Consider the following 17,218-nt stretch of genomic DNA (forward strand, 5'->3'; position numbering starts at 1 on the left):
GACCCGAAGACACGAATGCCCAAATCTAACCTTTCATATTTTTGTGCATTTTATAAAATTTACATTTGATTAGTTGGTGCAACTTAAAATTTATTTGAGAGGTTTTTGGCTAATTTAACAGTATAGATTTGTAGATTTTTTGTTGAGCAGTAAAAAAAAGATTTGTTGGGTTTTTGATAATTTTAAACTTATCTTAAATATTAAATTGTTATTTATCAATAAAATAAAATAAAATTAACATTATATATCATTTTTAAACTTATCCTTAATTATGAAGTTAATGAGACATATTTAGAGAAGAGTATAATAAAGTGTATATGATATATTTTCGTGAACCAAATTTATGTGATTGTATATATATGGTATAATCTTTTTGTTTACAAAAAGATATGGATCCAATGAATAAAGCTTTGACTAAATGATTGTTAGACAAATTTAAAGCAATATATTGTTTGTCCAAATAATGTAAGATCAAAATATTATTAGTTAATGAAAGGGTCCAAACAACTTTTTAAGTAGATTTATTAAAACTCCTTCCCTTTTAATAGTATTGATTTTAAAGTTTATTGTTTTACAATTTTATTAAATTATGACATTTCTACAAAATTTTGATAGAGAAAATAATAGATATAATTAACAACTATAAATGTCTTGATCATATTACTCCATTTATATAACTTAATTAATTTTATTATAATTGTTTTGTGTAATTTTTCTAGTTAATCATTTATATTATAATCGCTTTAAATTTTTTGTTAACAATTAGTATTAAGCATTTTTCTTTAGATAACATATATTTTGAACATTTTTCATAATTATTTTTTTTATTATCGTTATTGTACACTGTATAATGTTTATATATTTATTTTTTATGTAATGGCTATTATTGAATTGTTATCTTACTTAAATAAATGATAGAACCATTATGCAGTAAATATAAATAAAATAATATGTTAATTTAATTGATTTATCATTGATTGAAATGTTTTTGTAGTATTTAAACCTTTAAAAGTAAGTTTTATTTATTTTTCGTTTTTTATAAATTTTTTGAATATTTTTTTTAATATCTGGGTATTAAAAAGATAAGTTCCAATATTTTATATTGTTTGGACATAAGATTAATTATAGTGTTGTTTGGGAAAATGGATAGTAGTATAAAAAAAATGACTATATTGTTTGGAAACATTGATAGTAGTATAAGAAAAAAAATATTAGTGATTTAATGTAGGTTTAACTATAAAGTAGGAAGATGTATTTAATTTAAAAACTTATAAAATAAATATTAGGTCCAGCACAATGTTTCTGTTTTAATAATATAGATGTTGTGAGATTCGTATAAAAAAATTGATTTTTCAAAACAAAGAAAAGGAATCTTACTGCATATATATCATAAACTGTTACCAACAAAACTATTGTGTACGACATAAAACCACACACACAAATGAGAGCACCCTAATGAGATAAGTGAAACAGATCATATGCCAAGACCCTACTTGAGAGACACGGATGTACTCAAACCATACAAGACCGATTAATTTTGTCAATTATCCAAAAGGATGGCGGCAGAGAGGGCAAGAGCCATGGCCTCTTCGACTTCGCTCGATCCATTCCAAAAGACATTCTCTATGAAACTGATGGAAGCAACCGGGAAACATGCTCATGGTTTTACTCTCAAAATCGTCAAGACAGATTGCACACGTCTCCTCCCTTTCCAAATACACTCTGCGTGCCGATTCCACAAGAACGGTGATGAGCAGCGGTTGCCCCTGCGGCAAGTCTCCCCGTTGGGATTCATCAAAAATATAATCTCTCATGTACCTGGCCAAGTTACTGTCGTTCAGTTCCTTGGCGAGACGACGGAAGATGTAGTTCGGTGTGAAGTTATCGAAATCGAGGTAGAGAGTAGAGCCCTCGCGGCAAGGATCGGGGTGGGAGCCTAGGGTTTCGATGAGACAAGAAGAAGAACCGCTACGCTGCTTGTCTTGTAACAGTATCTCTACATGATGGTTTTGAAAGATGACAACCCCTGAGGAGTACGAGGAGTCAGATTGAGCCCTAGCGGTTGCTTGGATACGGAGGAACCTCTCTGATGATTTTGTATCCATTGTTTTTTCTCTTTTTGAGGGAAAGATTGTTGTGAGAGACAAAGAAACTGAGATGAGAATAGAAAGTGTGTGTTTGGTATTTATAAGAACTTAACGCGTATATGCCAGTGTTCACTTTCCTTTTTTCATCTCTGTTATTTCCTTTTTTCATCTCTTGAAATCTTTTAACGGTCATTTAAATATTTCCTTTTTCTTGTTGGTTAAGTATCTCGGTTTTATTGGTTTTCTATTATTTGTTGTACCGGTTAGACAATTCCCCAAGTTTTAAACCAAATTATTGTTTCTCAAGTGATTACTTACAGTTACTGTCTTAACTAAATTCAACATAAAATTCACAACGTTTAGCTTCTGCTTTTAGATTCTCTCTCGTCTCATTTACTTACGTTTTTTTTGGGATCAAGGTATCTTTGGGGATGCTTTTATGAGTGGGCTATAAACTATACGAGAAAATTAATGAATGCGAAGAATTTCATTAACAAATAATACGAACGAGACTGATATATAAAATTTTGAGAAACCATAGTAATTAACCAAATCACAAAACAAAACTGATTAATAAAATCATTGCTTGAATAAGAAGAAACACTAATTGCAAGCCTCTGTTAACTCTTCCAAAATTCTACTCGGTTTGTTGGTTAACGGGTTTGTGGATAGGCGACAGAGAGGGCATGAGTCATGTCGACCCAACCACTTGACGAAACAATCTTCATGAAACACATGCACACACCCCGGCGGTTGGCAGAAGGCCTGTCCCGACTCCGACATATCCTCTAGACAGATGGCACACGGTTCTTCTACTGTCATTGTCAGGGGAGCAGAATTACAAGGCATGACTACATAGTCCTTCTTGGTAAATTTGACGAACACCGTCATCAACAAGGGTCCTTGTGGTAGGTCTCTCCGTCTGGATTCAACAACGATTTGATCGGTTATGAGTCGAGACAAGAGAGGGTCGTTGAATCGGTTATGGATAAGTTGATGAACGGTGGTCGGTGCAAAGTCTTGGACTCTGAGTCTGAGGACGGATGGTTTGTCGGGGAAAGAAGGATCGGGGTAAGAGCCGAGACTGGTGATATTCCCGTCGTCATTCTCGTCCACGAGAAGTTCTTCGATCTCCCAACTTTGACGTATCGACACCGAGTTCAAAAAACCTAAGGACAGACCTTGAGGTGTTGCATGTGCAATGACTTCGACCTTGAATGATTTGGTTTCCATTTTCGTACGTAGCTGAAAACTCAACAAGACAAAACTAGAGATGAGTCGTAACAGAGAAAGAGAGTGAGAGTTTTGTGAAACAAGAAAATCTCTACTAATAAAAGGGAGCTTTTGAGGCTCCATAGGGCGTCCACATCAGCGGAAAAAATTTCTCCCGAAAAATGACACGTGGCATAAAATATAGTTTTATATTTTAATATTAATTATTTTCGAAAATTGTAAAAAATATGTAAACATACAGCATTAAAAAATGGAAAAACTACATTAAACATATGTAAGATTACTATTTTTCAAAGATTACTATTTTTCATTTAAAAAAAAGACGGCTTATCTCCATAATGTAACATTACCGTTTTATAAAAAAAAAACAAAAAACATTATATATAATTTCAAAAATAATAAATATATGTAAAACATACAACATAAAAATGGAAATACTACATTAAACATAAATATGTTTGACTATTTGTCCAAGTTCTTCTATTAAACATTGCCGTTTTACATTAAAAATAGAAAAATGCGTAAAGATTTAAACATCTATCTTAAAATATAAAATATAGACATTAACTAAATATAAAGTATAAAAAAGAGAAATACTCAATATATAAAAAATAAATAATAAGTAAATATTATAAATATATAAATATACGAATTATATATACAATAATAAGTAAATGCACAATTTTTTAAAAATGGAAAGAGTATATTAAATATTAAACATCTATCTTAAAATGTAAAATATAGATATTAAGTAAATAGAAAATATAAGAAAAAGAAATACACAACTTAAAAACAATGGAAAAAGTATATTAAGATTTAAACATCTATCTTAAAATGTAAAATATAGATATTACGCAAATAGAAAGTATAAGAAAAGGAAATACACAATTTAAAAAAATGGAAAAAGTACATTAGTATTTAAACATCTATCTTAAAATGTAAATCAATCTTAAAATATAAAATAATTAGTAAATAGAAAGTATAAGAAATAAAAATACACAATATAAAGAAAAATAAATAATAAGTAAATATATAATATAATCTCGAAAGATGACACATGGCATTAAAATATAGTTTTACATTTTAATATTATTTATTTTCGAAAATTATAAAAAATATGTAAACATACAGCATAAAAAATGTAAAAACTACATTAAACATATGTAAGATTACTATTTTTCACTTAAAAAAAAGACGGTTTATCTCCATAATGTAACATTACCGTTTTATAAAAAAAACAAAAAACATTATATATAATTTTGAAAATAATAAATATACGTAAAACATACAACATAAAAATGGAAATACTACATTAAACATATGTGAGATTACCATTTTATATTTTTATTTTAAGAAAATAATATGTAAACATACAACATAAAAAATAAAAAAACTACATTAAACATATGTAAGATTACCATTTTTCACTAAAAAAAAGACGGCTTATCTCAATAATGTAACATTACTATTTTGTAAAAAAGAAATTTATATAATTTCGAAAATAATAAATAATATGTAAACATACAACATAAAAATGGAAATACTACATTAAACATATGTAAAATTACCATTTTACATTTAAAAAGGGAGCTTTTGAGGCTCCATAGGGCGTCCACATCAGCGAAAAAATTTTCTCCCGAAAAATGACACGTGGCATAAAATATAGTTTTATATTGTAATATTAATTATTTTCGAAAATTGTAAAAAATATGTAAACATACAGCATTAAAAAATGGAAAAACTACATTAAACATATGTAAGATTACTATTTTTCAAAGATTACTATTTTTCATTTAAAAATAGACGGCTTATCTCCATAATGTAACATTACCGTTTTATAAAAAAAAAACAAAAAACATTATATATAATTTCAAAAATAATAAATATATGTAAAACATACAACATAAAAATGGAAATACTACATTAAACATAAATATGTTTGACTATTTGTCCAAGTTCTTCTATTAAACATTGCCGTTTTACATTAAAAATAGAAAAATGCGTAAAGATTTAAACATCTATCTTAAAATATAAAATATAGACATTAACTAAATATAAAGTATAAAAAAGAGAAATACTCAATATATAAAAAATAAATAATAAGTAAATATTATAAATATATAAATATACGAATTATATATACAATAATAAGTAAATGCACAATTTTTTAAAAATGGAAAGAGTATATTAAATATTAAACATCTATCTTAAAATGTAAAATATAGATATTAAGTAAATAGAAAATATAAGAAAAAGAAATACACAACTTAAAAACAATGGAAAAAGTATATTAAGATTTAAACATCTATCTTAAAATGTAAAATATAGATATTACGCAAATAGAAAGTATAAGAAAAGGAAATACACAATTTAAAAAAATGGAAAAAGTACATTAGTATTTAAACATCTATCTTAAATCTCTACTAATAAAAGGGAGCTTTTGAGGCTCCATAGGGCGTCCACATCAGCGAAAAAAATTTCTCCCGAAAAATGACACGTGGCATAAAATATAGTTTTATATTTTAATATTAATTATTTTCGAAAATTGTAAAAAATATGTAAACATACAGCATTAAAAAATGGAAAAACTACATTAAACATATGTAAGATTACTATTTTTCAAAGATTACTATTTTTCATTTAAAAAAAAAGACGGCTTATCTCCATAATGTAACATTACCGTTTTATAAAAAAAAAAACAAAAAACATTATATATAATTTCAAAAATAATAAATATATGTAAAACATACAACATAAAAATGGAAATACTACATTAAACATAAATATGTTTGACTATTTGTCCAAGTTCTTCTATTAAACATTGCCGTTTTACATTAAAAATAGAAAAATGCGTAAAGATTTAAACATCTATCTTAAAATATAAAATATAGACATTAACTAAATATAAAGTATAAAAAAGAGAAATACTCAATATATAAAAATAAATAATAAGTAAATATTATAAATATATAAATATACGAATTATATATACAATAATAAGTAAATGCACAATTTTTTAAAAATGGAAAGAGTATATTAAATATTAAACATCTATCTTAAAATGTAAAATATAGATATTAAGTAAATAGAAAATATAAGAAAAAGAAATACACAACTTAAAAACAATGGAAAAAGTATATTAAGATTTAAACATCTATCTTAAAATGTAAAATATAGATATTACGCAAATAGAAAGTATAAGAAAAGGAAATACACAATTTATTAAAATGGAAAAAGTACATTAGTATTTAAACATCTATCTTAAAATGTAAATCAATCTTAAAATATAAAATAATTAGTAAATAGAAAGTATAAGAAATAAAAATACACAATATAAAGAAAAATAAATAATAAGTAAATATATAATATAATCTCGAAAGATGACACATGGCATTAAAATATAGTTTTACATTTTAATATTATTTATTTTCGAAAATTATAAAAAATATGTAAACATACAGCATAAAAAATGTAAAAACTACATTAAACATATGTAAGATTACTATTTTTCACTTAAAAAAAAGACGGTTTATCTCCATAATGTAACATTACCGTTTTATAAAAAAAACAAAAAACATTATATATAATTTTGAAAATAATAAATATATGTAAAACATACAACATAAAAATGGAAATACTACATTAAACATATGTAAGATTACCATTTTATATTTTTATTTTAAGAAAATAATATGTAAACATACAACATAAAAAATAAAAAAACTACATTAAACATATGTAAGATTACCATTTTTCACTAAAAAAAAGACGGCTTATCTCAATAATGTAACATTACTATTTTGTAAAAAAAAAATTTATATAATTTCGAAAATAATAAATAATATGTAAACATACAACATAAAAATGGAAATACTACATTAAACATATGTAAAATTACCATTTTACATTTAAAAATAACAATAATATGTAAACATACAACATAAAAAAATGGAAAAACTACATTAAACATATGTAAGATTACCATTGTTCACTAAAAAACCGGGTTATCTTCATAATATAACATTACCATTTTATTAAAAAAAGAAAAAAAAACATAAATATAACTATTTAACTATTTGTCCAAGTTCTTTTATTAAACATTGTCGTTTTACATTAAAAATGAAAAAAATACGTAAAGATTTAAACATCTATCTTAAAATATAAAATATAGACATTAACTAAATATAAAGTATAAGAAAGAGAAATACTCAATCTATAGAAAAATAAATAATAAGTAAATATTATAAATATATAAATATACGAATTATATATACAATAATAAGTAAATGCACAATTTTAAAAAAAATGGAAAGAGTACATTAAATATTAAACATCTATCTTAAAATGTAAAATATAGATATTAAGTAAATAGAAAGTATAAGAAAAGGAAATACACAATTTAAAAAAATGGAAAAAATACATTAGTATTTAAACATCTATCTTAAAATGTAAATCAATCTTAAAATATAAAATTATTAGTAAATAGAAAGTATAAGAAATAGAAATACACAATATAAAGAAAAATAAATAATAAGTAAATATATAATATAAGTGAATACCAAATTTAAAAAATGGGAAATTACACTAAGATTTAAAAATATATATTAAAATTTATAATATAGATATTACGTAAATAGAAAGTATAACAAATGGAAATATACAATTTAAAAAAATGGAAAACATACATTAAGATTTAAACATCTATCTTAAAATGTAAAATAGAGATATTAAGTAAATTAAAAGTACAAGAAATGGAAATACATATACATGAAAATAAATAATAAGTAAATAATGTAAATATATAATATATGAATTATATATGTAATAATAAGTAAATACACAATTTTTTTAAAAATGGAAAAAGTTCATCAAGCATTAAACATCTATCTTAAAATGTAAAATATATAATATAAGTAAATACACAATTTAAAAAATGGAAAAAGTACATTAATATTTAAATATCTACTTAAAAATATAAAATATAGATATTACGCAAATAAAAATATAAGAAATGGAAATAAACATTTTAAAAAATGGAAAAAGTACATTAAGATTTAAGCATCTATCTTAAAATGTACTTCTATCTTAAAATGGTAGTAAATTATATAAAAATGGAAATACCACATTAAACAAAAAAAAATAAAAAAGTATAGTTTTACATCAAGAAAGTCTCTATGAAACTCATTATTCCATCCACATCAACCTCACACTATTAAGGAAAATTTCAAAACACTCGAGCAAAAAAATGGTTTCACTATCAACTCTTGCCGTCCCAGAAACCTCCTTTAATGCCTTGAATGAGATTTTTTTATAACAACAAACTTTTTGTTAGGTGGATTCATTGTTGGGAAACCCGCAACTTCCAAAAGCCAAACTTATTCGTGGGAATTGAATTGCTTTTCATAGACTCAAAGGTATTCTTACAAACTCAAATTAATCTAATCTATAATTTTATTGTTAATATTCATACTAACTCTTTCATGATCAAACCATTTCAGTTAATAACCATTCAAGATTTCAAGCGTTTATCCCGAAACACTTTCTTTCTCGCCGAATCAGGTATTGGTTCATGTTAGTTTAGTATTGTTTTTGGTTTACTAACCGGTTTAGGATGGTCCTATTGTAAATATAATTTAAGTTGGTTTAGCATATATTATGTTTAAAATAACTTAAATTAAATAATAATAATATTATGCTTAAAATATAATTTTAGAGAGTTTTCAAATATAGTTTACAAAACATTATAGGTGATGAATTTAATTTATTAAATTCGTTTATTACTTAAAACTATGTTTTTAAAAAACATACTGAGTTATAAATATCAATGATGGATTGGTGAGTATAACATGAAGACAAAAATATAAATATCTGATTTTCAAGATAAGAAATTCAGCTTTTATTTAGATACTCAATATATAATATCTTAAATTATGTTTTAAAAAATATACATAATATATATATATAGATTAATTTTCCAAACTTAAACTATTATATTATATATGAATAATATTTTTAAATAAAAATAATTTCTGATTTAAAATAAAAATAAAAACAACAAATGTTTATTTTCAAATAATGGATGTAGTTTACATTATACTATCAATTAACAAGTATTAGATACGTTTTGATATATCATTATTTTCTATTTCCAGAAAATAATAAATTGTTAAACATCAATATCATCTAGGTTAAGTATACGAACAACAAAAATTCAAACATCACAAAAAATATTTACATAACCATTATAATACAATAATTTAATCAAAAATACAATTAAAAAGAATAGTTATATACTTAATATTTTAAAATAAAAGATATTTTTGCTAAAATTGTACTTACGTGGCTAAGGAGATCGACCATCTTTTTACGCATCGATCGAATGTTGAGCATGTGGTCGATCCAAAAATACTTTGCAGTTTAATAAAATCTCTAAAACATTTATTCCAACACTCAAAAGATAGTTTTGCTAAATATGATAACTAGATAGCCAATAAAATTACAAAAAGATATTTAAATAGTAAAAAATATGTTAATTTAACGTGTTAAAATTTAAAAATAAATTTTAATTATGACATGCATTTTAACATTTATATAAATATAAATCATAGCCTAAATATAAATAATTTAACAACTTAAATTAGAAAAAAATAAAAATTCCGGGCGTAGCCCGGGTTAATCCCTAGTTGAGATGAAAACTTAAGTGTGTTGGTGAATGGTGAAGTTTTATTTATAAGAAAAAGACCTTATATTAAACGCGTAATGAAAACGCTCTATTTCCGTTTTTTTGTATTATGTTATTTCCTTTTCCTGAATCAAATCTTTTTTTTTTTTTGGTAGGATGCAAGGGACAAAGGTCCCCTACTTTTTATTAAGAAAACTTCAAAAAATACTACAAGCAAAACTGCCGAGTTCTAGCTATCCCATGAAAATCTTCCGACAGCATAGAAGTAACATGTTATGGAACCAACTTAAAGTAATGTAAACCAAAAAGTAAAGAAAACGCATAGTTAGCCAATCTATCAGCTAGATGATTACATTAGATATTTTGACTATCCAGTCTCTTAATATGAAACCATAGCACAAGCATACTAGAAACGACAAAGAATGAGCATCATGGATCCATGTCTTAAGAAAACCCACTACACTCTCAGAGTCCACCTCCACTTCTAGCCTTCGAATACCACTGTCCCATGCTATGCACAGCCCATAATAAACACCCCACAGCTCCACTAAGCGGCCGAACAAATGCCAATGTAGATATCAAAACCCCCTTTCCACCCTCCATATTCATCCCTCATCACCCCACCTGCTGCCGCCAGTCCAGGGTTTCCTTTAGAAACTCCATCAGTGTTCAATTTGCACCATCCAGACATTGGTCGTGACCATGCGATCTGCCTCTCCACTCGTGCCCCAATCACCGAGTGCTGCCTCAGTTTGTTATTCGCCTGTATCACCTCTTGAGTCTTATCCTTAACAAACTGCACTCTGTCTCTACACTTCCCTGTCATTTTTTTTTTTTTTGAGAAAAATCTACACTTCCCTGTTTCACCAAACACATACTCACATCTCTACTTCCAGCACCACCACACAGTCAAAGCGAAAAGCGTAGGCCATTTTTCCCCAATATCTAAATTTGATTTAGGGATTTGTTGTTTTATTCGAAAATGTTGTCAAACCGCCAAATTCTACGCTGGCGGATTAATGACCGTTTTAGTGTTTCTTTGTAACATTTTGTTGTGTCCTAAATTATTCTAATTACAGAGCGATCTTAGATAAGGATGAAACTTGTCCAAAAGACTCTATTCCATCTCACATTTTTGAAGCAAAAAAAGAAATCTCAAGAAAACTAAGTTAAGAAATCAAACAGTCTAATGCCAAATACGGAGTTAACAGCAAAGACAAGTTCAAATTTAGCCAACACATTAGAAAATTATCTCTCCACCGTTAATCTTGAGCTTTTCACAAGATCTACTGTATATATACCTAACCAAATCCTTTTATTACAGACTCAGATTTTGAGATTTAGCTTTTGAGTATAGAAAAAAGTAAGGATGGGTCTCAAGGCCTCCTCTTCTCTCCTCTGTCTCGCCATTTTACTTGGTGTCTCCTCCATTGTATCATCCGTTAACATAACCCGAGCACTAGAGAATTACCCTGAGTTCAGCACTATGATCGAGCTTTTGGCCAAGACCGAGCTCACACCAATTATCAACAAACGTCAGACAATCACCGTTCTGGCTCTTAGCAACGATGCTATCGGTTCCATCTCTGGTAGACCCGAGGAGGAGCTCAAGAACATTCTTATGAACCATGTGGTTCTTGACTACTACGATGAGCTCAAGCTCAAGGCTCTCAAGGACAAGAGCACATTGCTCACTACCCTTTACCAATCCACCGGTTTAGGCCAGCAGCAAAACGGTTTCCTCAACTGCTCCAAAGCTAACGGAAAGATTGTCTTCGGGTCTGCCGTGAAAGGCGCTCCTCTAACCGCTGAGTACATCACGACCGTGTTCCGTAACCCGTTCAATCTCTCTGTGGTCCAGATCAGCATGCCCATTGTGGCTCCTGGACTCGGGGCTCCGGTTAAGGTTCCTCCACCACCACCCATGACTTCCCCACCGGCTCCAGCTCCCAAGAAGGCTGGAGCCACTCCAGCTCCTGGACCAGCTGAGGAGGAGGATTACGCAGACGCTCCTCCTGGTGCAGCTCCAGAAACCGCACCTGCATCAGCCCCATCAGAAGATGGTTCTCCTGCTCCGGCTCCAGAGAATGCTGGTAAGAAGAAGATGGCAGCAGCTGATGAGGTTGAACCACCTAGCTCTGCTTCTAACACCGGTTTGAGATTTGGTGGTGCTCTCGTTCTCGGGTTTGTGGCTAGCTTTTCTGGGTTCTAAGATGGTTTAAGACAGAGGGAGTCGAGGTTATTAAACGTCTACATCACATTAATGTACCTCAATCAGTTACTAGTTTGGAATGAAAGTGTGATGTTCTGTCCTGTGAAATATGTATGACGAGATTGGGAACCCATGTGTTTATCTTTATTCATCCAACTCAAACGCCATACACAACCCATGAATATGTGCTTCCACATAGCACTATGGAAATGATTTAATCCCAAACTACCAAGGATCATTTCAGATGAACCAAAACATATAATAATGTAGTTTTAGCATCCAGAAAATGCACATATCCAAGTAAGCCCAACAAAATGACAAAACACTCTAAAGAGTTTTCACCAAAGTATCAAAAGGAAAGCCTAAAAAAAAAAGAATGCACAGTTGGTTGCTCTAGGAGAGAGTTAGATATATTGAAGCGCGCCTATTTGATTACGCAGCGGGCCCTATGTGCAGAGAAGCCTCTCTCATTTAATCCTCTCTACGATGTTAGAGACGACCTCTTCCATATCAAGTTCCGTCATCGGTGTAAATGGTTTCTTCATATCCAAAAGAGTGATGAATGATTCGCCGCCTTCCTCTCGAATCTCAAAACATCCACGCCTTGGCTGTTGTTTAAATCAAACATATAATAATGTGACCAAATAAAACAAAAACAAGCTAAGCATTTGTGTTGGCTCTTTCCTTGAATACCTTAAGAGGATTGAGAGTGACAATGATGCCAGGAACAGCATTCTCCAGACCTTCCTTCACCTTGTTGGCTCTCTCCTTGAATGATTTGTGTTGTTTGCTTCAACCAAAACAAACAGAAACGTTTAGCTTCCCAGACGAAAATAAACTACAGAGAATCGTAAAACCAAAGAGACAATGGAGGAGACATTTATAGCTTACTAGTGCTCGATCACGATCGTCTTTTTCTCAGAGACTTCTTCTTCTTCTTCTTCTTCTTCTTCTTCTTCTTCTTCTTCTTCTTCGTCTACGTGGTCTTCTACCACAGCTTCCTCTTTTTCTTTCTTGATCTTCTTCGTCGCCGCTCCACCTTCCTTGGCTTTCGTCTTCCTTTTCCTCTTCTCGGGAGACTCGAAGTTCATGAGCTTGGAGGATGTCGAGTTACCACCCCCGCGTCCCTTAGTTTGGCTCCGAGTCTGGCGAGCCATGCTTCGAGTCTGCCTCGTCGACGTAGCCACCGCCGCAACATATTTCCCCTTAACTCCTCCTCCGGTGCTCTTCGGCGGCGCCATTGAATTGAATCAAAGAACATAAAAGAAAAGCTTCCGTCGCAGCCAGAATACTGACGGTTCCCTTTTCTTGTTGATATTTATCACTTTCACCCGCTCTTTATAACGTTGGGAAGGACTAAAGTTACTGGAAGAGGACACGTCACACGGAAATCGAGTCGACGGTCATGATTAGAGCATGTACAACCCAAAACCCCATTATGAGTATCATAACTAATATCCCTTAGAGCATCATTATCCCTATAACCCTATTTGGGTTTCTTAATGAATTATTTAATAATAAAAATTAGTTAAGAAATTTAGTTAAGAAACTTATAGATTTTATGCTTTATTGGGGGTTTCTTAATTAAGGTTTTTAAAAAAAAATGTCATATAGAAAATGTTTTTGATTGTTTTGTGAATAAAATTTGTGATCAAGAGAAAGAGAAAATGAACTTATTTCGATTAAAATGTGTTTACTCGTTTTGTATGGTAAGAAGGAAGAGAATGAACTTGAAAGTTGAGAGAACTTCAAGTTATAAAGAAAAAAAGAACATGAGAATGAGGAGAAAGAACAAAAGCTTATTTATACAAAACACATTACGAGGTATTATTTTGCTCAAATCACACAATCACCATAAGACACAAAACAACAAGACACAAGTCTGTGACAGAAAACAACAAGACAACGTTTGCTTATAACAGAACAACAACAACAAGACCAAGCCATACGTTTTTAACTTAACAGAACAACAACAAGATAACTTAAATGAGCAACAACAAAAGGAGAACTCCATTTCACAAATCAGTCAATTATAGATACATGAGCAGGCGAGACATCAAGGCATTAAAAAAAAAAGAAGTCGAACAAATCAGTCAATTATATTTATAAGCTACATTAATAAAAAAAAACGCAGCTTGCAACTACTTTGAGTTCTGCTCATACAATCCACTATAAACTAACTTAGCAAATAGCAGTTAAGAAGCTAAAGAGAGAGTGCCTTGACCGAATACATTTCATCTACTAATTCTCCTATATATATCAAGCAGGGTCTAAGCTTTGCTCTGTCACTTCCATAAATTGCTTTCTTAGCAGGAGGCGGCACATCATTGCCTACAGATAAAGGAAGGTAAATTCTATCTCCTACATTCAATGACTCTTTGGCTGCCACCTTCAAACAATCAGTACCATCAGCTTCCTAAAAAAAACAGTTCTTGTCCTAACCATGAGATGACTAGAATAAGACTTACCCTTTCAATGACTCCTTGGCTGGCACCTTCAAGCAATCATCACCATCGCAGCTCATAGGCATTTCTTTTCTAACCTGAATCACATTTACAAATCTCTTATCTTGTAACTTTCACAGTTCGATTGAATCTACAAAATACAATCTCTTTAACTAGAGTGACACAGACCTGTCTTAGACGAAAGAGTTTTTGTAGGAGGTTTATAGGTAGGTCGGGACGGCAACTAAGAATCCACCTTAATGCCGTCGTTAAGCCATCCGTTGAGTCTTTGACGATGGAGTCTCCGCCCAAAGAGAGCTCCTTTCCTACGGCGGCGGCGTCAATGGTGGGAGAGAAGGGAGGTAGAGTTGATCAACCGATTGATCGCCATTGTCGTTGGATAAAACAAAGAGAGAAGAAGAAGACTCGAGAAAAGAGAGAGAAAAAAAATTGAGGTTTGCTCACATGCTGACACGTGTGCTCTCTTTTAAGCTAAGGATCGGTCTCAAAAAGTTCAGAATAAGGATCGGTAACTGCATTTTAATTTAGTTTTCATTTAATTAAATGCTGTAATTTGTTTAAATCCCCCTTAGGAACCTGCGATAATGATGGTCTTATATATTACTCCCTCCGTTTTTTAATATAAGTCGTTTTAAAGCTATGCACATAGATTAAGAAAATCATTAATTTCTTATATTTTCGAAATAAAAACATCATTAATTATTTACCTAACCACAATTCAACCAATAGAAAAATAGAAGATATATTATCATTGGTCAGACAACATTAATTATTAATAAATGTTACATAAAAAACCGAAAACGACATATAATTTAGAACAAAAAAGTTCAAGGCATTAAAAAAAAAAGAAGTCGAACAAATCAGTCAATTATATTTATAAGCTACATTAATAAAAAAAAACGCAGCTTGCAACTACTTTGAGTTCTGCTCATACAATCCACTATAAACTAACTTAGCAAATAGCAGTTAAGAAGCTAAAGAGAGAGTGCCTTGACCGAATACATTTCATCTACTAATTCTCCTATATATATCAAGCAGGGTCTAAGCTTTGCTCTGTCACTTCCATAAATTGCTTTCTTAGCAGGAGGCGGCACATCATTGCCTACAGATAAAGGAAGGTAAATTCTATCTCCTACATTCAATGACTCTTTGGCTGCCACCTTCAAACAATCAGTACCATCAGCTTCCTAAAAAAAACAGTTCTTGTCCTAACCATGAGATGACTAGAATAAGACTTACCCTTTCAATGACTCCTTGGCTGGCACCTTCAAGCAATCATCACCATCGCAGCTCATAGGCATTTCTTTTCTAACCTGAATCACATTTACAAATCTCTTATCTTGTAACTTTCACAGTTCGATTGAATCTACAAAATACAATCTCTTTAACTAGAGTGACACAGACCTGTCTTAGACGAAAGAGTTTTTGTAGGAGGTTTATAGGTAGGTCGGGACGGCAACTAAGAATCCACCTTAATGCCGTCGTTAAGCCATCCGTTGAGTCTTTGACGATGGAGTCTCCGCCCAAAGAGAGCTCCTTTCCTACGGCGGCGGCGTCAATGGTGGGAGAGAAGGGAGGTAGAGTTGATCAACCGATTGATCGCCATTGTCGTTGGATAAAACAAAGAGAGAAGAAGAAGACTCGAGAAAAGAGAGAGAAAAAAAATTGAGGTTTGCTCACATGCTGACACGTGTGCTCTCTTTTAAGCTAAGGATCGGTCTCAAAAAGTTCAGAATAAGGATCGGTAACTGCATTTTAATTTAGTTTTCATTTAATTAAATGCTGTAATTTGTTTAAATCCCCCCTTAGGAACCTGCGATAATGATGGTCTTATATATTACTCCCTCCGTTTTTTAATATAAGTCGTTTTAAAGCTATGCACATAGATTAAGAAAATCATTAATTTCTTATATTTTCGAAATAAAAACATCATTAATTATTTACCTAACCACAATTCAACCAATAGAAAAATAGAAGATATATTATCATTGGTCAGACAACATTAATTATTAATAAATGTTACATAAAAAACCGAAAACGACATATAATTTAGAACAAAAAAGTTTCTCTAAAACGACTTATATTGAAAAACGGAGGGAGTAAAAGAGAAGCATTGTAATAAATGCATTCACACTATAATAAACACATGATTTGATAATAAATATACTAATGCGTTCACACTATATTCATAAATGTGTTCACACTATGTATTTTGTGTTTTTTAATATAAAACTCACATAATAGTTCCAATAAAACTCTGGATTTTTCGGTTCAAATAAAAATAGATAACGAATCAAAAACCAAACTATATATATATTATTTTTATTGTTTACGAATAAAGTTGAGCAAAATATTCATAAATTTTGATTTGATTCGTTATCCGTTTTGATTTGAACCAAAAAATCTGGATATCCACAATTTTACGAAACAAATCAAATACTAAAATACAATATCCAAAAAAGAAGCAAATCACAAATACCAATATTTTTAGGAACATATATCTAACTCGATCTGTTATATGCATATATATACATATATG

The 17,218-nt window shown here is 29.9% G+C and overlaps 4 protein-coding genes and 1 long non-coding RNA gene across 5 annotated transcripts; 1 reads left to right on the forward strand and 4 right to left on the reverse strand.

The window, feature by feature from the left end:
• Nucleotides 1-1,544: 1,544 nt before the first annotated feature.
• On the reverse strand, nucleotides 1,545-2,105 carry LOC103842252. Its single transcript, XM_009118876.3, has one exon. The coding sequence runs from the start codon at nucleotides 2,103-2,105 to the stop codon at nucleotides 1,545-1,547; it is 561 nt and encodes a 186-aa protein (XP_009117124.1).
• A 585-nt stretch (nucleotides 2,106-2,690) lies between these two features.
• On the reverse strand, nucleotides 2,691-3,320 carry LOC103842367. Its single transcript, XM_009118980.1, has one exon. The coding sequence runs from the start codon at nucleotides 3,318-3,320 to the stop codon at nucleotides 2,691-2,693; it is 630 nt and encodes a 209-aa protein (XP_009117228.1).
• Nucleotides 3,321-10,009: 6,689 nt separating this feature from the next.
• Nucleotides 10,010-14,138, forward strand: LOC103842253 (fasciclin-like arabinogalactan protein 3). Its single transcript, XM_033280817.1, has one exon. The coding sequence runs from the start codon at nucleotides 11,372-11,374 to the stop codon at nucleotides 12,212-12,214; it is 843 nt and encodes a 280-aa protein (XP_033136708.1). The 5' UTR covers nucleotides 10,010-11,371; the 3' UTR covers nucleotides 12,215-14,138.
• LOC103842254 (selenoprotein H) lies at nucleotides 12,453-13,509 on the reverse strand. Its single transcript, XM_009118878.3, has 3 exons — nucleotides 13,106-13,509; nucleotides 12,908-13,004; nucleotides 12,453-12,822 (listed from the first exon to the last, which is right to left on the reverse strand). The coding sequence occupies exons 1-3, from the start codon at nucleotides 13,453-13,455 to the stop codon at nucleotides 12,682-12,684; spliced, it is 588 nt and encodes a 195-aa protein (XP_009117126.2). The 5' UTR covers nucleotides 13,456-13,509; the 3' UTR covers nucleotides 12,453-12,681.
• A 1,392-nt stretch (nucleotides 14,139-15,530) lies between the features above and the next one.
• Nucleotides 15,531-16,378, reverse strand: LOC117128444. Its single transcript, XR_004451741.1, has 2 exons — nucleotides 16,084-16,378; nucleotides 15,531-15,992 (listed from the first exon to the last, which is right to left on the reverse strand). It is a non-coding gene; the product is annotated as an uncharacterized LOC117128444 (long non-coding RNA).
• Nucleotides 16,379-17,218: the final 840 nt, after the last annotated feature.

Source organism: Brassica rapa, chromosome A09, assembly GCF_000309985.2.
Source record: "Brassica rapa cultivar Chiifu-401-42 chromosome A09, CAAS_Brap_v3.01, whole genome shotgun sequence".
Taxonomy (NCBI): Eukaryota; Viridiplantae; Streptophyta; class Magnoliopsida; order Brassicales; family Brassicaceae; genus Brassica; species Brassica rapa.